The sequence below is a fragment of the Littorina saxatilis genome, linkage group LG15 (genome assembly GCF_037325665.1).
Source record: "Littorina saxatilis isolate snail1 linkage group LG15, US_GU_Lsax_2.0, whole genome shotgun sequence".
In the NCBI taxonomy this organism is placed as follows: domain Eukaryota; kingdom Metazoa; phylum Mollusca; class Gastropoda; order Littorinimorpha; family Littorinidae; genus Littorina; species Littorina saxatilis.
Genome location: NC_090259.1, coordinates 44360793 through 44382823, shown reverse-complemented (window position 1 = coordinate 44382823; position 22031 = coordinate 44360793). Strand labels below are relative to the sequence as shown.

Sequence of the window (22031 nt, the reverse complement as noted above, 5' to 3'; positions counted from 1 at the left end):
GGTAACCCGACCGACCCTATATTTTTCGCACGACCCTAGACTTTTTTTTGGCATTTGGGGGAAAAAAAACAAAAAACAAAACCAAAAAAATAACGTAAAAATATGTTTTTTTGGAAGAAAAAAAAATAAATAAATAAAAAAAAAATCCCGACCTACCGACCCTATTGTTTTGGCCTATGTTACCGTAAACAGACCTTTTTTTTTTTTGGCCTAAGCCTATACTTCAAAATTTGACCCGTTCCAATAACTATGTGTATGCACAGGGCATGGAGAAGATCCTGCAGAAAGCGGAGGAGATTGGACGTGTCCAGAAAGAAGTTGGCATGAAGATACCTGTGGGGGACTACAAGGAATCCTTCCACTTCAACCTGATGGAGGTCGTCTTTGAGTGGGCGAGAGGCATGGTGAGTTGTAGCTACAGTGGAAACTCCCCTCCCCCGCCATCCCCTCCTTTGTTTTTTTTTAATACCCGGCCCCGAATTTAATACTCACTCTTTTTAGTTCCTGTAAAACACTGTAGGAGCATGAACAAGTATCTTTCAAACTGAAATGAAACAAAGTCAATAAATACAAATGATTAGTTAATGGAATGTTAAATTTTTGACAAAACATTAAAATTAAAAAATGAAACATTCCATCAACTAACTAATCTTGGTTTATTTTTTCTGACTTTTGGAACGTTAGCAGACCATCTGATTTTGGATGAAGCATTTCTTTGTTATGTGTTGATCTTGTATCATTGAGCGGTTGATTTCACTGAATCTGTTATGTGCGTACATTTGCAGCCGTTTGCGGAGATCACATCACTGACGGACGTGCAGGAAGGAATCATTGTGCGCTGCATCCAGCGACTGTATGAACTGCTGCGAGACGTGCGCAACGCTGCCCGCATCATTGGAGACCCCACGCTGTTTAAAAAGATGGAAGAGGCCATGAGTATCATCAAGAGAGACATTGTTTTTGCCGCCAGCCTCTACACGCAGTGAGCCTGTGAGACAGGGGGGGGGGGGGGGGGGGGGGAGGGGGGGGGGGGGGCTTCAAGGGGGGATAGTTCCGGAGCTTTGAGACTTGTTAAAAAGACATTGTTTTTGCCACCAGTCTCTACATGCAGTGAGCTTAATTGTGGCAGAATTAGGCAGTATGGGGATGGGGGGAGAGAGTTCTTGAGCTGTGAGACAAAGGTGTGTCGGTGTGTAACCCCCACGCTGTTTAAAAAGATGGAGGAAGCGAAGAGTATCATCAAGATAACATTGTCTTTGCCGCCAGTCTCTACACGCAATAGGCTTGTGGAACAGTTGGGGGGGGGGGGGGGGGGGGGGGGGGGTGATGATGGTGGTGGGGGAGGAGAGAGGAGGGGGGTGGAGAGAGGAGGGGGGTTGAGTTCTAGAGCTGTGAGACTAAGGAGTGTCTGGGTATAACCCCATACTGTTTAAAAAGATGGAAGTAGCCATGACTTTGATTAGGACAGACAACTGGTGCTGTTTAAAGGCACAGTGCAGCTCACAGCCTTCGTTTTGCGTTTTTGTTGCAGCTGAGTGCATTTACAGTTCAAAAATCCTCCTATGGTAGTAAAACAAACCCAAAACTACCCAACGACGACATCTGTGAAGCTCGACAGTTTCTTGTTCACGCGAGTGCATAAATTAACCTAGTTATTACGTGGTGTTTGGTCGGAGTTCGATTCAACTGAGTGATTCCGGCCTCCATTTTGTTTTACACAAACTCATGATGACGTCTGACATAGTTTGCTAGTGACGTGTCTTTTTGTGCATGATGTGGTGATCTATCTGATCTAAATTTAGATCCAAAAATAGGTCAAGACCAGCCGGGTCCGAGTACGAAATTAATTCGTAACAAAAATCGCAGTTCTTGACTTTTTGGATGCAAGTCAATGAAACTTGGTAGTTCTTCTAACGGATAGCTGCCTGAGGTATGACTAAAAGCCCCAGGGGCTCCGTGCACCTGGATTTGACAAGTTCAGTACCTTTAACAGAGAAGTGTGTGTGTATCTTTTTGGGGAGTGTATGGAGGGTAAAGGATTAGCAAGTAACTGCACAGTGTGAATGAGATTTGCACTGGTTATGCACACACAGTGTGTAACAGTTCATGCTTGTGTGTCACACTGACAGTGTGTGCGTGCATGGGTGTGTGTGTGTGTGTGTGCATATATATGTTAGTTTGTGTGTTGGGCGCATATGGTGGGTAAAGGATTCGCAGATAAATGTAGACAGGGTGACAGAGATTTGCACAGGAAATACATACATGTACAGTCACAGCTTCTTCAAATCGGAAAGAAGCACACTTGAATGTTTCATAAAAACAGAACAAAGTGTACTATTTCATGTACATATGTGCCATGAAGTAATCATAGCATCAGAACCTTTGAGAGGGTGTGCTCGCATGTCTGTTTGCCGGCGCACAAGGATTATCTGCACAGAAGGTGCCTCAAAGGAACAGTTCACGTCCCAGCTGCAGTACAAGGGAAAAAAGACAATCATCACCAAACAAGAGGAAAACCAGAGCGGAGAAAGATGACTACCACCTGCTCCAACGTGAAGAACAAGTCGTCCTACTCAGACTCCGCACTGGACATAACAGACTAAACCATCATATGGCCACAAAGCTGAAGCTGGTTCCCTCCCCCCTATGTCCGTGTGGCAAGAATCAGACAGCAGAGCACATCCTGCAGGCTTGTCCATACCACAGTGCTCTGAGGGACACCACCTGGCCAGAGGAGACAGCGCTACAAAAGAAGCTATACGGCCCCAGAGAGGACTTGGAGAGGACAGCACGTTTCGCCCTGCAGTCCGGACTGACGATCTAACAGCGAACGACAAGAAGAAGATCTGCACAGATGACAAATCGTGTGTTTGTGTGTATGCGCACATGAATGTGGCGCTGTGCAAGTGCGAATATGTATACCTGTGTGTATGTAGCTTTTGTTCATTGTGCACTGCTGGCTTTGGAGATGATTCACCGTAATTAACCATATCCACATATCGAGACTCTGGGAGTTACTTCCCTTGTTTTAGGAAGCAAACACACACAAATGCTGCTAACAAACGCTGTGCTTGGGGACAATGTAAAACGGATGATAGGTATCCTGAACGCTGTGTTGGCGTGAAATTCATCCCATTTGTGAAACCGGGAAAGCATCTGTACCATCTAGATCGCTGCCTTCGCTGGATAAAAGCCTGCAATCGCCCAGCTTACCAGTTGAACGTCAACACAATCAAGTCGTACACGTACATTTGCAGCAAGGTCAGATCTCGCACGACTTTGATTCAAGGCCTATTGCTAATTTTTTGATGGTTTGGTCTCAGTGTCACAAAAATATGACGATCTAATCAATCACTGATTTAAAAAACAAGTATGTTGCCCTATATCCATTGACATTCTTAGTGAAATAGATCTATTTGAAATAGTATTTCACTGCCCCGACCGGCGAACTTGTTGCCGGCTGTATTGAGCTTGTGTGTTCGTGTAGGCTTACTCAAAAAGTCAAAATCACAGTCGTCTCCAAAACAAGCAATAATCAGAGTTGGGGGGAAAACATTTCGTTTGTTCAGTTTTGTTTTGTTCTTGATAGTTTGTTTATCTCTCACACACACACACACACACACACACACACACACACACACACACACATACATACATACACACTGAAACACACGCGCGCACGCACACACATTGCACTGACGTACGCGCACATACACACACCTACTGAGATATGCCTAACATACACGCACGCTTGCAAACACACACATAATACGCAAACGCTGTTTAATTTCCTCAATACAAGGCGAAAGGCACACACACACCACACACAAATAAACACACACACGCAGTCCCACACACACACACACACACAACCCTCACACACACAAATAAACCCACACACGCAGTCAACCCCCCCACACACACACACAACCCTCACACACACAAATAAACACACACACGCAGTCCACCCCCCCCCCCCCCACACACACACAACCCTCTCTGACACACACACCCGCCCAACCCCAGCGTCCAACTCAACTTTCACCAACCATACCTTACTCTCACTATCGCTCTCTCTCTCTCTCACACACACACACACACACACACAAACACACACACACACACACATACATACATACATACACAAACACACGCGCGCACGCACACACATTGCACGTACGCGCACATACACACACCTACTGAGATATGCCTAACATACACGCACGCTTGCAAACACACACATAATACGCAAACGCAGTTTAATTTCCTTAATACAAGGCGAAAGGCACACACACACCACACACAAATAAACACACACACGCAGTCCCACACACACACACACACACACACAACCCTCACACACACAAATAAACCCACACACGCAGTCAACCCCCCACACACACACACACAACCCTCACACACACAAATAAGCACACACACGCAGTCCACCCCCCCCCCACACACACAACCCTCTCTGACACACACACCCGCCCAACCCCAGCGTCCAACTCAACTTTCACCAACAACCATACCCTACTCTCACTATCGCTCTCTCTCTCTCTCACACACACACACACACACAAGCTCACGCAAGCACAGCCACACACACTCACAGCACGCGCATACACACACACTGACACACATCACACACAGCACGCGCATATACACACACACTGACACACATCACACACACACACCCACACACACCTTTCGCAGTTCGCTCACAGTTCTTCTCTTTTCCATTGTCGCCATCTTCGAAGCTTGCTTCGCTTTTCAGGGGAGATAACCCGTTTATCACATTCGCTGCTGACTTGTGGGTCAAGTCTATTGTACATTGCAAATAGTTTTTTGTTGCCTGTCGGTGAGCTGTGATTGTTGCAATTTAATGAACACTTTGTATTGTATTTCTCACAACCAAAATAATGCTGGTTAGTTTCGTGCTTGAGCTAAAAAAAAATTAAAAAAAGGTCAGGTAAGAAGTTCCTGACATGGAAAAAGGTTGAAAATTCATTTGTGAAAAATTGTGCTTTTCTATTAAATATTTTTAGTTGAGCTGCATTGTTGTGATGAATATTGTTTTGGTCAGAGAGTAAGTTTAAAATAAAAAGAGGTTGGACTTCACACACAAACTTACGAGAGAAAAAAATCATGTGTTCCAATAATATTTTTACTTCCCTTTATCAGATCAATGATATTTATAAAAATTAAAATAAAAAGCGAATGACAATGATCCAATCATGTGCATAGAAACATATTTGAAGTAACATTAATATTACCTGTCTGGCTAGCTTACTACATGCATGCTTCTTCCAGTCACATTTTTCTTTCTCATTCTTGTTGTACATGAAATGGGTACAGGTGTTTGTCACTTGACAAATTTCTCCTACCACTATACCTGTGTCTGTGACATTGTTCAGTGGTATTGTTCAAGGCTTACAATCGTCATTGCAAATGATAATGTATGGTTCTTCAAATGTCCAATAAATATACATTAGCTATGTCATGGGCCTTGTGTGTGTTTTTTTGTGTGAAAAAAGAGTGTGTGTGTGTGTTCGTGAGAGGGAGTGTTTGTGCATTTGTGTATGTGTGTGAAAGAGAGAATGAGAGTGTGACTGTTTGCGTAGTGTCTGTAGACATGTGACTGTGTTTGTATGTGTGTGTGTGTGTGTGTGGGGGGGGGGGGTGGTTCTGTAACTGATGAGATTGTACCATTGCATTGAGTTCATCCAAGAACAAACAAAACAAAAACAAAAGCATCAGATCAACAAAAACTATTGAATTAAGCATGGTCCTGAGCACAAAAACTCTATGTAATCAGAAGAGCTGTATCCGGGATGATGTAAACTATTACACTACAGTGGACCCCCCCCCCCCCCCCCCCCCCCCCGAAATCGTAAGAAATCAGGCTTTGAAGGGGAAGGTGTTTTTTGGGGTAAGATTTGTTGAAGCATTAAAAAATTGTTCAGTATTGCAGATTTTGACGTTATTTTTCTGTCTTTCGGATTTCCCTTTTTGCACATCTAATTAAATTACATTCTTATCCCAACTCACATAAAAGCAATTTACTTCAGTTTAGTGCTAGGACGCTGAATCGTCACCTTGGTAACAAGGGGAGGTAACCCTAAAAAAAGAGCGACCTTGACCCTATAATAGAACGAAGTCTCGCGTGACTTCCTGACCTTGCCGCCATCTTTGAAGTCATACTCTCTTCAGGATCCGTGGGTACGGACGTGTCTGTTTTCGCTCCGGCTTTTCAGCCGTTTTGTCTGATGCTGCTTGTGTCAGACCCACACCTTGGTACTCGCGCACGTTTCTCTGCTCTCTACGTGTGTTTGGGGTGAGCTATTTTGATTTTTTCATTGATAGTTTGACTTAGGTTTTGCCAGCGCTTAGCTGTTGTTTACTCTTTTCACCCACCATGTCGGTTAGTGGTAAAAAGGAAAACTCTAAGCCAGTGGCGGAGCCTTCTCCTGTCAAAAAGCCTCCCCGTAAATCGAAAGCCTCTGCGAGTCATGCTGTGATTAACGTCTCAGACCTCTCGTCAAAATCTTCTTTTGTTGTTACTATAACTATTGACATGCCTGAATTATCCATGCCAAAATTGCCTTCAGAATCAATTACAGTCGCTTGAGGTTCTGGCTCTGTTGGTAGCATGGGGCAACCATATTTTTCTTTGGATTTTTTTCAAACTTTTTATATGTAACTACATTCTCCAAGCCATCAGAATTGTAAAGCAGTTTAAATTTTGAAGATCGGTACATATTTGATTTTTTTAATGATTTTTTTAACAATTGCGATTTTAGGGCTGCTGAAAAATTCTGCTGAAAAAGTGACCGGCACCCTTTACAACCTGTCCTGCACACAATTTCAGCTAAAACCTGTTGTAATTGATTTAAAGGGCTTTCTTGTCATAAATACTATACAACAGAACAGGTTGCGGAGTAGGAAGTCACACAAAAAAGTGTAACAGGACCTTTTTATCTGCCTGAAAATCTGAATTTTGATGTACTGAGTGAACCTTCAAAAGTTATGGTTTCTGGCTCTTATGTCCAGACATTGCTGCTAATTTTTTTTCTTATTTGTTGATGGTTACAAGTTCCACATCTGAATCAGGATTATCTTCCAAATATGGAAAAATAAGATCGTGTTAATCTTCCAATAAATTAGGCACATACCGAGTCTGATGCGTTTCTTTGTTCCAAAAATTCTTAGGTAAACAAAAAAACTGTCTCGAAGGTAATTTCTTACAATATCAACCTCCCTACTGCTGCATAATTATGAACATGCTGAACTGAAATAAAAGCTGCATGACCAAAATGACTGGTCCATTCATGATAAAATTAAAATATTGATTTTGATATAACAAATAACATGTAAATATTTTTATGATCAGTTATTTGTTGTTGTGTCCACTCACTACCTTTTCAACTACAATACTGTCTTTGTATTTGTGTTGGTTTTTATCCCTTTTACTACTTACCTCATGCACTCAAGCTGCTGCTGCCTTACACCCACCCCCACCCCCACACACACACACACTTTTGCAAGACACAGTGTTGTGGGCTTTCAGTTGTGTTACCATGCAGCCAGTGGTTTTTCTAACGTTTTTCCTCTTTAAACTCATGCATATTTAGTTATGGCCTAATAGAATATATTGACTGTTGTAATTTGTATAAACATTTGTAATAATTACAATACAACACAATGGGTAATTTTAATGATAGGAAATATCAAAGTGATAAAATTACCATACCCAAAAAATCCTTTGAAAGGCATACAGAAACAGTTGTAACTTGATCCAATATCGTATCTGTTTCCCATTGATCCCAATTTGACTGTGTACTCTGTTCGTGTCAAAGTCAACACTGCCCCCCCCCCCCCCCCCCCCCATCATCACCACCACCACCACAACTGGTCAACATGCTTCACTTTCAATTCAAACTAAACTTCCATCAGCGGAGTTTCTTTCGTTTGCCAGTTTGAGAAATATCAGCGCGAACGAATCAGCCTAATCATTTCAACACGCTATCCGACTCGCTGTCTTCCGCCATGATGATGATGGCATCTTCTCACTTTCAGTTTCGCCAATGCATTCGAATCGTCGTCAGCCATTTCTTTTGTTGGATTCCGTACTTACCAAAGAACAGTTTCAGCGATTTAGACTTTCATCTTTCTGAAAAAAGTATCCATACGCAGAATTGCTGTGTGAAGCGTCGGAAAAGCGCAAATGTGCCACATTGTCGGAACAACAAAATAGCAGACAACCGCCAAAATTATACGTTCGGGTCACGTGACTCTCGCTCGGAAGCCTTCGGCATTCTCCGTACTTGTCGAAGAGGGGGGTAGGTCGTTTCCTCCATTGAAATGGGAACCTTTACGGAACTTTCCCCTTATTTTTGAGTCACTTGAGAAAATGTGACTCTATGTAATCGGTCAGTGTTAGTCTGGCCGGCCGGCCGGCCGTCCGTAGACACCACCTTAACGTTGGACTTTTCTCGGAAACTATCAAAGCGATCGGGCTCATATTTTGTTTAGTCGTGACCTCCAATGACCTCTACACTTTAACGATGGTTTCGTTGACCTTTGACCTTTTTCAAGGTCACAGGTCAGCGTCAAAGGAAAAATTAGACATTTTATATCTTTGACAAAGTTCATCGGATGTGATTGAAACTTTGTAGGATTATTCTTTACATCAAAGTATTTACATCTGTAGCCTTTTACGAACGTTATCAGAAAAACAAGGGAGATAACTAGCCTTTTCTGTTCGGCAACACACAACTTAACGTTGGGCTTTTCTCGGAAACTATAAAAGTGACCGGGCTCAAATTTTATGTGAACGTGACTCCCAGTGACCTCTACACTTTGACGTCTGCTTTGGTGACCTTTGACCTTTTTCAAGGTCACAGGTATGTCTTGAAGGAAAAAAATTGAAATATCATATCTCTGAAACTATTCATCGGATTTGATTCAAACTTTATAGGATTATTCTTTACATCAAATTATTTACATCTGTATTGTGTTGTGAATAGCAATTTCTTCCTGTCCATCTGATGCCTCATATAATATTCAGAACTGCGAAAGTGACTCGATCGAGCGTTTGCTCTTCTTGTTTCAGTTGCTAATGAAAGATGAAACACCCGACTACGTTCTCATCAACTAATTTCGGTGGTGCACTCGCCCTATCGCAAAAAGAAAAAAATGACAAAAGTTCGCTTGCATTTATTTTATAGAATTCTCGCGACCTGGCGAAAAAAATGTCGATGCACCTCTAGCCCTATGTATCTGCGAGTGGTACCGGTCAGTATTGTCCACAACCAACCACTCAAAACGACGTACTTTGCCGTAACCTGACCCTGGGGTCGGGAGCCAAATCGCCAACCGGATTTTTGAGTGGGCGTGGTTTGCAGCGAGAGTTGTCTTTTCCTAGCTTGCCCCATGCTACTGTTGGTGATAAGCTAGATGTTTCTGCTTTTTTGCGATCAATGAGCTACTATTGACATGCCTGTATTACCCATGCCAAAATTGCCTTTAGAATTTATTACAGTTGCTTCAGGTTCTAGCTCTGTTGGTGATAAGTTAAATGTTTGTGCTGTTTTGCGCTCTCTGAGCGCCCAGATTTCATCACTTTCAGCAGATTTTTTGTCGACCAAGGCAGTACTGTTGTCTTTTCCTCCTGGTGTTGGGGATTCCCGTTCCCTGGGCAGGGTGCGTGTTCCTCCTTCGGCCACAGTCACGCCGCTGACGTGCTTGCGTCTTTTGATGGCAGTGACGGTCTTTCTCTTCTGCGTTCTCGGGCCTCTTCTGGTGGTCGGCCTGTTAACGATCAAGGTATTTATTCTTCGTTAGTAGCCGGGTTCTCCTGCCAAAGCGAAGATCGTATACTGGAGAAAGTAGCCACGCCGGTGCGCCGTGAGTGAAAGCCATCCCAGTGTGATGCCGCTCCGTAAGCTTGAGCGGATAGCACTAACAGGGGGTGAGCCCAGATACGCGTTCGGTCTCTGACCGAACAGGGGACTTGCGTCCGTTGTCACTCACCGCATTGCGTTCGGTTGGTGTGGCTTCACAGCATTCCCCGCTTCCGCCCACTGGGGCGGAAGCAGTCCCTAGGGACACACTGCTTGGGTATTGTATCCCTCGCGTGTCGTCCCTTCCGGGTGACGCTTCCGCCTGACTATTGTAGTCAGGGCGGAAGTGCGTTGCCTGGTTGCACGGATGTGCGGGATTTTCAGTCGGATTTCGGTGCTTCCGTTCAGGTTGACGAAGATGCCGACTTCCGTATACCGGTTAAACTTCCGCTGGCTTTGGTGGCGGAAGTTGTTTCACGGTATTTTGAGGAGGGTGGTGCAACACCTGTTGGTTTGTTTGCCCAACCTCCTTCCGCTTTGGGGGATTTCCGTTCTGCGAAGGAAGAAGCAGCAGTTCCGTTTTCGGGAATCCCCGTTGGTAGCGTTTGAGCTTTCTTAGCTACTGTTCAGCATGGCGGTGCGTTTCACGCTGTACCGCTGTTAACACTAACAGCTCTTGGTCTGGCTCCTGTTTCAGCGCAGCCTTACCTTGCTTCTTCGTGTTTAGCCTCAGCTTTGCCTGCTGTTTCGGCTAAGAAGTTTACACTGCCGCATAACTCAGTCAGGTTGATTGACTCGTTTGCCTTGCCTCGTTCCACTCTTCCGGTCACACCGGAACTTGCAGTTGGCAAGATGGACAGCAGAGACAGAGTGGTCCCGTTTACGGACAATTCTCTTTTGTCTTTGGAGGAGACTGGCTTACGCTTGCTTGAGTTATTGTCTCTCTCTGAGACGTTGCAGAGATCTCTGTCGAGATCTATCGCGTTGTCATTAGACTCATTCAAGTTTGGTGGCGATGCGGTAGAGAAAGATGTCACTTTTCTGTTAGGGAAGACGGCTACAGTAGAACAGTACGTTATACTGAGTCCTCTCTCTTGCTCTGAGGGAATAAGCACATGATCTTTTCGAGTTCGGAAACTTTGCAAAGATTTTTCTTGCGTTTTATCTTCTCTGCGCTTGTCAACTTCGAGTTTTGTCGTGACGCACGGGAGATGGAGGCTATGACGCTTCTAGCCTCTTTGGCTAAAGTCTACTGAGCAGCGGAGCCTCCCAGCGCTTTTATTTGCACATTCCGTGCACGCGTGCAGGTTCTCTTTTCCCTCTAGGATCTAAGATTTTAAGACACTTTTGAGTCACTTTAATCTTTTCCTTTCACAGGGGTTTTGCTTGTCTGGTCAGCCATCTCTTGGCTCAGGTTACAAGTAAGAGGCGGATCTACTCCGCTCTTTGCTTTTTGTGGCTCATCAGGGGAGTGTTCGCACGTTTATGCTACGGTGCATCCCTCCCCATCTTCTGGGAGGAGCCGTGAACTGCTTCAGCTTGCCACTTTTGCCTCAATTAGGCAAGATAACGAAGCTAAGCAAACACACTTAGGGTTAGACCCTCTGCCTTAGGCAGCTTTGTGGTAGGTACGCCCATCTATGGTGCGGCATATCTCTTATTTTTCTCCTTCTCGGGTGAAGCTGCTAAGGCCGCTAATTTTTCGCCTCGGTGGCGGAAAAACAAGGCAAGCTGTTAAAACAATCTCGGCTTTTACGGTTTACGGAATCGCGCTTTCTCATTAGAGTCATAAGCTTTGGGTTCCGACAAATCGCCAGAACATGTCCAAATTTTTGGCTCACATTCTGACTCAAAATCTCTATTATAATAATAATAATAATTCTCTTTATTTATATAGCGCCTTATCCGAAGTTCAAAGCGCTTTTATGCCGTGTGAGATGGAATTTTTTTACACAATATATCACGCATTCACATCGACCAGCAAACCTCAAGCCTGTTAGGCGAATGTTCACCTTTCGCGGCCTTTATTCCAAGTCACACGGGTATTTGATGGACATTTTTATCTATGCCTATACAATTTTGCCAGGAAAGACCCTTTTGTCAATCGTGGGATCTTTAACGTGCACACCCCAATATAGTGTACACGAAGGGACCTCGGTTTTTCGTCTCATCCGAAAGACTAGCACTTGAACCCACCATCTAGGTTAGGAAAGGGGGGAGAAAATAGCGGCCCGACCCAGGGTCGAACACGCAACCTCTCGATTCCGAGCGCAAGTGCGTTACCACTCGGCCACCCAGTCCTTTTAGGCTCGCTCGCTCGCTGAGCTACTGTTCGTAGCCTCTCAGTCGGGACTTTTCCGGCTAAGCCTACCTCTTGAGGCGACTTTCGCTGCGCAGCACAAAGGACTCGCAGAAATTCCTTAGTTTCAGCTTTTCTTTCTGAGAGGTTACGGAAAGAACTAAATCATCATCATGTGGCTAAACTTAGGTTTGGCACAGAAGTCTTTAGCATTGGGGTGGTTTATGTTTTGCCAGCAATGAATAGAATCACATTCCTTGAGGTCAGTGTTTCTACTTTGGCATTACGCCTTGCAGGGCTTTCTCCCGCGAGTTAACAGGCTACACTCTCGTTGTAGCCTTCACTGCGACGGCCCCTGGATTTTTCTTAAATTTGCAATGTGCTAGGAGTTTCTCCTACATCGCAGAATGGTACGCATTTGTTCGCCCTGTTAGATTCTCTAGCCTTCTCGGCTAGGCCGTCGAAGTGACGTCACACGTGTCACAGTATGGCATACAGGCGCCCGGTTTTACCGCGCCTTCCCCTCTGTTTATCCGAAGGTTGAATCTTGGTTTTCCATTTCAGGGATTCAGCTTTGGGTACTTTCTCAGGTCTTTCTGCACGCTTTCTAAGCGTCAATTTAGGCTGAGCCAATTTCGCTCAAAGGGCAGAGGGAGGGTACAGCTTACCTTCCCCTCAGCGATTTTTTCCCAACTTTAGGTTTCTAGCACTTGGTTTTCCAGTTAAGGAAACCTTGGTTCTATCCCTAGGCCAGTTCTCTTACTTTGAGATTATTTTCTCAAGGTTTTTTGAACTAACTTCATGTAATGCCTCTAATGTTACGGTCATCGGGAAACTGAAGATTAAAAGACGCTCACGCACCCCTCTCGGGATGGGAGCTTAGTCTGAGAGCGGATCGGGTTACTGATACCCTCGCGTGTCTTTCCCAATTGCGGGCTGGGCTAACTTAGTACTAGCAGGCAATCAGGTTTTCAATACTCCCTATGTTTCACTCCTGATTTTGCAATAGGGAAAGTTTACCTTCATCCTTGCAGCCTCGGCTTATTCTTTATCGTTTTTCAGCAAAGGCCGCAACTCGGTCTCGTTCTGACCACCGAGGTTTAAGCGTCATCGGTCTCGGTTGCTACCGGGACGGGGGACTGTTTTGAATATGGGCCTTTCAGGCATTCTTTCTAGTTTTCAAGCTGTGGCCTTATGGCTTCAGCTATTGTACTGCTGTTTACTCACACTCAAATTCAGCGGCACTTTGCTCCCGCGAGGCTTCATTTCCGGTTAACAGAAGTTCGCCCTCTTTATTTCGAGCCACGGTGTAGGGAGATGGGTACTTTGCTCTCACCGACACCACTCCCTTAGCCATTGAGGACAATGGTTGTCTTCTCTGGTGCTTGATTTCCTATCAGAGCTTCATCCTTTTATTTGAAAGGATCAGTGGCATTCTGTCACACTCCCGCAAATGGGTCCTTCCTCCTCACTCATTAGCCTTTTGAGATAAGGCAGTAAGGTGAAGAAAAAGGGGGTGGTGTATTTTGTATCTTGGACTGTTCTCTTTTGAGCTCTGTCCAGACGGTTCGTTAGAACATGGGCCTATTTCTAGGCCTTACGTAAATTAGGCTTGCTTCTCCCTAATCTTGTCAGGGTGACTTGTTTAGCTCGCATTATAAGATGACAGGTCTCTTTTCTCAGAGAGACCATATACTGGATAGGGATCAATACAAAAGACCACAGCAAGACAAGTCTGGGTCTTTCGGTTTCGAGTTTCGATGCTCCACATGTTTCAAACCGCTGCATTCTGCTAGCCTTCATAAACATTACGTGAAACGTTCTTCCTTTTCTCCTAGCTGCAGCGCGCAGAGGTAGCGAGATTCACACACTCTTTGGCTTACAGTGTTATGTAGGTTTTCAATAGAGGCTCTCTACCTCACTCTGTTTCCGTCCAGACTTTTTGTCAGGCATCAACTACTAGGACAACCATCTCTGATGGTTTTTATAGTTTTCCTCTTTCTAAGATTCTCGCCATAGGCGATCCATTGTTATGAATCTGACCAGTTATCTCACTATGCTCCTTCCTGTCCTTTACAAGAGGTTTAAAGGTTCATAAGCAAAACTACTCTTATCGTTTTTGATCACAAGGGTAGACAGGGTCTTATCTACGTTGGTGTCCAAATCAGTACAATATCCCGAGGTCCTTGACTTCGTGTAATGGATATCGTAGGAGCTCTCTATCAACCTTTCCCTGCGTGACTTTTCCAGCGCGCGGCGTTACGGTTCTAACGCGCTTCCAGCAATGGTTGCAGCAGGGCATATTTTTTTTGCCTAGCTCATAGATTGAGCATCCCACCGCCTTTATTAGCAATCTGCTTTTATGTGAGTTGGGATAAGAATGTAATTTAATTGAAAATTTTAATAATAAATTTTAATTTGATTATATACTTACCCAACTCACATAGTGAATACCCTCCCTCCTGCCCCGCTTTTGAGGGTTTTATGGGTTCCTAAAAAAAGGAGGGGTTTTTCCGTTAGCTTTCGATCGTATGAATTCAAAGATGGCGGCAAGGTCAGGAAGTCACGCGAGACTTCGTTCTATTATAGGGTCAAGGTCGCTCTTTTTTTAGGGTTACCTCCCCTTGTTACCAAGATGACGATTCAGCGTCCTAGCACTAAACTGAAGTAAATTGCTTTTATGTGAGTTGGGTAAGTATATAATCAAATTAAAATTTATTATTAAAATTTTCAATTTGGGGATAAACAGAATTCGAAATCAAACACATAACTCCATGCATACAAATCTGTGCAACCGTAAAAGGCATACAAATCTGTGCAACCGTAAAACATGTGCATTCATCGCGGCATTTTTTTGTTTGTTTTGTTATTCGAGGAAAACAGTTAATATGCTTATTGTGCACCAACAACAAAGAGACCAACATCTTGGACACCCGGTCAACTACAACTATGGGCGTCGTCTGCTAGCTTTAAAAGGTAGCTTCCGGCCGTAGGTTCGTCTCTCTCCGCCGTCCCTGCGAATTCACACGAACCTCAACGAACTGATCCGAAGCATATTTCGTGTCATTCCGTTACACGGCCAGCCCAGAGTCCATGGCGCGCACCAAACTTCATGTGAGATTGTTTTGATTCGCCGATGTGTGTCCGTGAGCCCTCTTTTGACGATAAAAGTAGTTCGAAGCAAACTTCAACTTCCAACCTGTTATTAGGCTAAACAGTGAGTAAGCCATCCATATCTATTTGTATCTGTCTCTGTCTTGGATTTCTCTCGCAGTCTCTGTCTCAGAGTCTGCCACACCTCTTTGAAACTTTGACTCAGTGACTGTGTTTGTGTCAGGCTGTCTGGGCTTGTTGTATGGTATGTCCCAGGCGTTCAGTATCGTTGTTAGGACTTTGCGAAAGGTTTAAGCAAGCAGAAAACTGCGTCTTTCTAAACTTTTTTGTTGTGATTCTGATTCTGACTGATCGCGAACCAACGCCTACAAATTAAACGCCAATGCACTGCATACCCCAGCAAGACATGCACACACATGTACATGCATACACACACACACACACACACACACACACACACACACACACACACTCAAACACGCACACACACTTACCATTCATGAAAAAAAAAAAACCACGCACATAGACAGACAGACACACACACATACACAAACACTCACACACACACACACACACACACACAGGTAACAATGCATGACGTCAAAACATCTTGATGTCGTCTAATTGCGCAAGCATTATGCTGTAGTCTTGGAAATTCCACCCCAACATATCGGCCCTGGGTGGTGTGGATCAAAAATCAAAGAATTGGTTGTCACCCACCGTATTTTAGTAAGTATGTTCCCAAATTTTGGTGAACTTCCATCCCCAACTGTAGCCTGAGTTTGTACACAAAGAATCCTTCTTTATCATGTATTATCGGCATGAACATTTCTCAAGTCGATCGGTCTCGAATAGCAGCTAGCATCTGCTGAAGAGACATTAAACCCCAAAAACCAAACCAAACCAAACCATCTCAAGTCGATTACAGTATAGCGTTCGTGGGATACCTCCAAGTTCGCTGGAATAATACATTTCTGGTTCCACATCATATTTAAAAATATTGGCACATTTGTTGACAGCCCTGCACGAAACCTTTCGTTTAAAAGCATGAATGTTCTGGAACAATTTTGTGTCAAACAAAAGTACTGTATGTATCATTGAAACGCAACTACATTTTTTGACTACAAAGATGAATCTGTGAATTAACCAAAAGTTTTGATGTTCCGTGTGTACAAGATATGTTGAACTTGGAAGTCACACACACAATTCTGAAATGATAAAACTCAAATAAAAGTCTGCAAACGAACATGTTTGCAATGCCCTGCTAAAAATTGGTTACATGATACATGTATGACTGTGTATGCTTGACCAAGGTATCATATCCTCAAAATTCATCAACTAACATTTACTTTTATAACTTACCAATTGATACAAATGTTGACTTTCCTTTGATCTATGTTTAATAGTTTTATTTATTACAATTTTAAAGCCTGTAGTATGTGCAAGTGATAAACAAAGCCTGTTCTTAATAAACACTGCATGCAGCTGTGCTCAGTGTAAAAAATTACTGTAGGTTTTGCTTTAAGCAGTAGAAAGGTGTGTCTCCCACAGTAGACCATGATTGGCTGGCTGGCAATGACGCGTTCAAATGACACGTTTTAACCTTATCACGACATCGCCAGTCTGACGATATCTTTTCGAAACTGGGTTCCAGCTAGTCTGGATCTTTAATAATTCTATTGTCCGAAGTACCTGTCTATATTATTATGACAGATCAAAATGATTGAACAGCAATCGAGGGTGTTTGAAAATAACCTGCTAAGAATTGGTGTATAGCGTAGTTGATAACAAAATATGTCTGGAATTGCATCATCTTCTTCTAATTCGTTCATGGGCTGAAACTCCCACGTTCACTCATGGTTTTGCTCGAGTGGATTTGTACATGTTGTATGACTGGTTTTACCCTGCCACTCTAGCTGGTAGCATACGTCGATTTCATAGGAAGCATATGCTGTGTATTTTCGTGTTTCTGTAACTCGCTGAACTCTGACATGGATTACAGGATCTTGTCTGTGGGCATTTGGTCTTGTGCTTGTGTGTACACACGAAGGGGGATAAGTCACTAGCAGGTCTGCACATAAGTTGACCTGGGAGATCGGAAAAATCTCTACCCTTAACCCAGAAGGCGGCCACCGCTGGGTTTTGAACTCACAACCTTCCGATTAGGAGGCCGATGTCTTATCCACCAGGCCCCTGTGCCCGCCGCCATCATCTAATTCCTTCACTAGAGTCATGTGGACATGTTTCTTTTTCACCCCGCTGAGTGGCGCAGTGTGGATAAAACATCGGCCTCCTATGTGGAAGGTCGTGGGTTCGAATCTCGGCCGCGCCTGGTGGGTTAAGGGTGGAGATTTTTCCGATCTCCTAGGTCAACTTATGTGTAGATCGACCTGTTTAAAAGCAGTGTTTTATTATAACATGATAGTTAATACAGATTTGTTTGTGTGGCACTGTGGAAACTGATCAACAAGCAAATGGAACAAAATACTGTAATTTTTAGATGATTACTTGAACGTAAATAAATATCCTAAGTTTTCTGCAGTGCCTATACTGTAGTCTGACAATTTTTGTGAGCTTATAGAATAGGTGTGTTGAATTTCCAACTGGAGATGCGTTAGGGAAGATTTGACCAAATTTAAAATCTTTATTAATGTTTGGGTGTGGGTCGCACTCTCTTACTAGTCTTAGCTCTTCATCTCCCTCTCCTAGCCAAATATGGTGGCTTTCGATCTTTCACTCCAAATGTTTTTCTGTGTTTTTTCCTTCAACAAAAAAGCAAAGTTCCAGCCCTGGAGAAAAGTATGTGATGTGAATATTACCACTATCATGAGCATGATAATGATTCTTTGATTTTTTGCAGGTTGGTCTTCAGAGCCTATAACAGTCCAGATCAGGAGAAAACGTAGAATCCCAAAGCAAACGTGGACGCTTATATTCTGCTGGACGACTTGAAAGCCACCGATCACACCTTGGAGGAGGCCAAGAGAACAGCCAGAGACCGGAGGAAGTGAAGGGCGACTGTGGAGACCCTGTGTATGACAAGGAGTGAAGAGGATTAAGCCACGTAAGTCAATGTTGTTCTGATTGATTGATTGAATGATTAGTTTTAACGTCCTCTTAGGACCCATCGGTCTGTCTTGGGACAGGTTGTTACGTTATTGCGCAACAGTGTGACTGTGAGCACCAGGCTATTCGATGTACAGGGAGACTACTCTCCCCACTTCCTCTCTCTTGCTTCCTGCATAAAGATACGAGCACATGGAATGAAGACTCCGTGTTTTATGTCAAGACGTTTTGGAACCCATCAGACAACTGACTCGAACTGATGTGGTCTGGACCTGGACACCGACTCATGAGAAAGCGTTCAAAGCAGTACAGAAGCTAGTGACAGAAGCTCCAGTGCTAGCCTTCTACAAGCCTGAAGAACCTATCACAATCCAATGTGATGCAAGTCAGACCGGACTTGGTGCTGTCTTGATGCAGAATGGCCGCCCGATCGCATACACCAGCAGAGCACTGACAGAGACAGAAACTAGGTACGCTCAAATCGAGATGCTGGCCATAGTGTTCTCCTTGGAGAAGTTCCACCAGTACACATTTGGGCGCCAAGTTGAAATAGAGAGCGATCACAAGCCTCTAGAAGCCATTCTCCAGAAACCCTTGTCTGCCGCACCTCGGCGACTCCAAGGTATGATGCTACGAATCGAGAACTACAACATCACTGTCCATTACAAGAAAGGAAAAGAGATGCACCTCGCTGATACGCTTTCACGAGCATACATCAATGCCCCCAGCCGTCAAGAGGATTTTGAGTTCGTCAATATGGTGAGTTTCCTGCCCATCCGGGAGGAAAGACTGGCGAAGCTCAAGGCCAGGACGGAAAACGATGAAAACCTCCAGCTTCTCAAGACGACCATCATGACTGGTTGGCCTGACGACAGAAACGATCTACCAGCCACCCTCACTCCTTATTTTCACTTTCGTGACGAAATGACAGTTCAAGATGGACTCATCTTTAAAGGAGAAAGAGTCGTCGTTCCTGAGTCTATGCGTGGAGAGATGAAGACAGCTGTTCATTCTACTCATTCTGGAATTGACGGATGTCTGAAGAGAGCCAGAGAGTGTCTGTTTTGGCCCGGCATGTCGGGAGACATTAAGAACTTCATTTCAACCTGTGAAACATGCAACACTTACCAAAGCGCCAATCAGCCAGAAACTCTCATGCCACATGAACTTCCTTCTCGTCAGTGGGAGAAGGTAGGCGTCGACCTCTTCGAACTCGACGAGAAAGACTATATGGTGACCACTGACTACTTCAGCAACTTCTGGGAGATTGATAGACTTGAGAACACTACTTCCTCTACCGTCATCAAGAAGTTGAAAGCACACATTGCCCGCTATGGTTCCCCATGCATTCTAGTCAGTGACAACGGTCCACAATTCACCTCGGAGAACTTTCAAGAATTCGCACGTTCTTTCGACTTTGAACACAGAACGTCAAGTCCCTATAACAGCAAAGCAAACGGAAAAGCTGAATCATCAGTCAAGACTGCAAAGGCTTTGCTGAGGAAGAACAAAGAAGGAGACCAGTTCCTTGCTCTATTGAACTACAGGAACACTCCTAGCCAAGCGACCGGGACTAGCCCAGCACAGCGATTCTTCAACAGAAGAACCAGAACACTGCTTCCAACAACAGCAACACTCCTGAAACCAAAGGTAGACTTAGACGCCGAAAAGAAGAAGTTGCGTGCACACCAGAAGAAGCAGAAAACCAACTTCGACAAAGGAGCCAAAGACCTACCCCCTCTTGAAGAAGGCGACACTGTACGTATGCAGCCCTTTACTCTAGGCCACAAGAAGTAGACGAAAGCTGTCGTCACCAAGCGCCTCGATGATAGGTCATACGAGATACAGGCCAACGGCTCGCTGTACCGTCGGAACAGAGTCCACCTGAAGAAGACTGCTGAGAGCGCCAGCCCAGAACCATCAGCTGACTCCGCCTGCAATCGCCCGCAGCAACCGCCACCTACACCATGCCCTACAGCTACTGAGACCACCAATACGCCACAGCCGCCGGCGAAGATGACCCCGCAGCGACATCAACCAGAGGCTCCGGTGAAGCCGTCCAGCCCCAGCAAGATCCCAGTCAGCACCAGATCTGGCCGTACAGTCAAGTGCCCCAAGATGAAAGACTTTGTATATATCGCCGATAAATGATTCGAAGCGCGTGTGCGGAAACAGCAGTGAAATGAACATTATATAGACCCTTAATACTCAAAGTCGGTATTGTTTTGAATTCGTTTCGAGCTCGTCCGTCGTTAGAATGTCGTGTCGAATTCGCGTACGCGTATCGTTTCGGAAATAGTTTCGAATTCGACTTATTTTGGAGTTTTGTTTATTTGACTAAGCGCTCGAATTTTCTTTAAACAAAGAGGGATGTTACGTTATTGCGCAACAGTGTGACTGTGAGCACCAGGCTATTCGATGTACAGGGAGACTACTCTCCCCACTTCCTCTCTCTTGCTTCCTGCATAAAGATACGAGCACATGGAATGAAGACTCCGTGTTTTATGTCGAATCTTTGAATGTATGCTACGCATAACACAACACAGGTAGAGTTAATATGCTATACTGTTCAAAAAAAGAAACGCATAGTTGCTACTTGCCAAATTTTTTTTATTTTTCGAAAAAATTAACAGAAAATCCAATATTTAGATTATTTGTTTGAAATTTGGTATGGACACAGTTGAATGCACACACAGTTCATTTGCATCTTCAAATCAATCAGTCAATCAATACGATTGGGTGCCGAGGCTGTCAAGTCAGTAGGGGGTGTGACTGCCTTGAGCAGCAACAACTGCCCGGCACCTTCTGGGCATGATTGGATCAGATGCCGGATATCTTGCTGTGGGATGGTGTCCCACTCCTCCTGAAGTGCTTGCAATAGATCGCGGTGATTTGCCGGCGCTTCTTCTCGCCTGCGCACACGTCTGTCCAATTCATCCCAGAGGTGTTCTATCGGGTTCATGTCTAGCGACATGGATGGCCAGGGAAGCACCTGGACATGGTGGTCGGTGAGGAACTGGGTGGTGAGTCGTGCTGTGTGCGGGCGAGCGTTGTCCTGCTGGAATATGGCATCCTGGTCAGCCAGAAGAGGAAGGGCGTGTGGGCGCAGAATTTCCTCCACGTATCGCTGGGCAGTTATGCGCCCTTGGACGTGCACCAGGGTGCTCCTTCCAGCGGTATTGATCGCCCCCCACACCATGACGCCTCCACCACCATGAACGGGTACTTCATCCACACAGTTGGGCGCGTAACGTTCGTTTACTCTCCGGTAGACCCTCCTCCGACCATCATGTCGCTGGAGCAGGAAGTAGGACTCGTCGCTGAACCACACGTGTCTCCAGTGATTCCGGACGGTCCAGCGAAGGTGCTGGTTGCCCCACTGCACTCGGTTCTGGCGATGGCGGCGGGTGAGGACAGCTCCTCTGTGAGGTCTGCGAGCTCTCAAACCAGCTTCATGCAGGCGGTTCCGCACGGTCTGGTCCGATAATCGGTGTGGCCCGGGGAGAGCCTGGACAGAAGATGAGGCCGACAGGAAACGATTCCGGAGGTGGCGGAGCCGTATGAAGCGGTCGTGAGCAGCAGTTGTCGCCCTTGGTCTTCCCGCTCGTGGCAAGTCAGCAACGGAGCCAGTGGCTTGAAACCTGACCCACAGTCTACTGATGGTGCTCTGGGACACGTGGAAGTGCCTGGCGATTGCACTTTGACTT

The 22031-nt window shown here is 44.9% G+C and overlaps 2 protein-coding genes across 4 annotated transcripts in view; both read left to right on the top strand.

Moving 5' to 3' along the window:
• The window catches only part of LOC138949437 (superkiller complex protein 2-like), a 33169-nt gene extending 32173 nt beyond the window's left edge, over positions 1-996 (top strand). For both annotated transcript variants that reach the window (XM_070321262.1, XM_070321263.1), the window contains exons 24-25: positions 264-404; positions 786-996. In XM_070321262.1, coding sequence (XP_070177363.1) covers positions 264-404; positions 786-986 — 342 coding nt within the window. In that variant the 3' untranslated portion in view covers positions 987-996. The remainder of the gene's footprint in view (positions 1-263; positions 405-785) is intronic.
• Positions 997-6189: 5193 nt separating this feature from the next.
• LOC138949444 (uncharacterized) overlaps positions 6190-22031 on the top strand; it is a 31035-nt gene continuing 15193 nt past the window's right edge. Inside the window, exons 1-2 of one of the 2 annotated variants that reach the window (XM_070321275.1) lie at positions 6190-6337; positions 18119-18322. The gene's annotated coding sequence lies outside the window, so the exon portion shown is untranslated. Of the gene's footprint in view, positions 6338-14982; positions 15362-18118; positions 18323-22031 lie in introns of those variants that run through there. The other variant, XM_070321276.1, reaches the window with a different exon arrangement.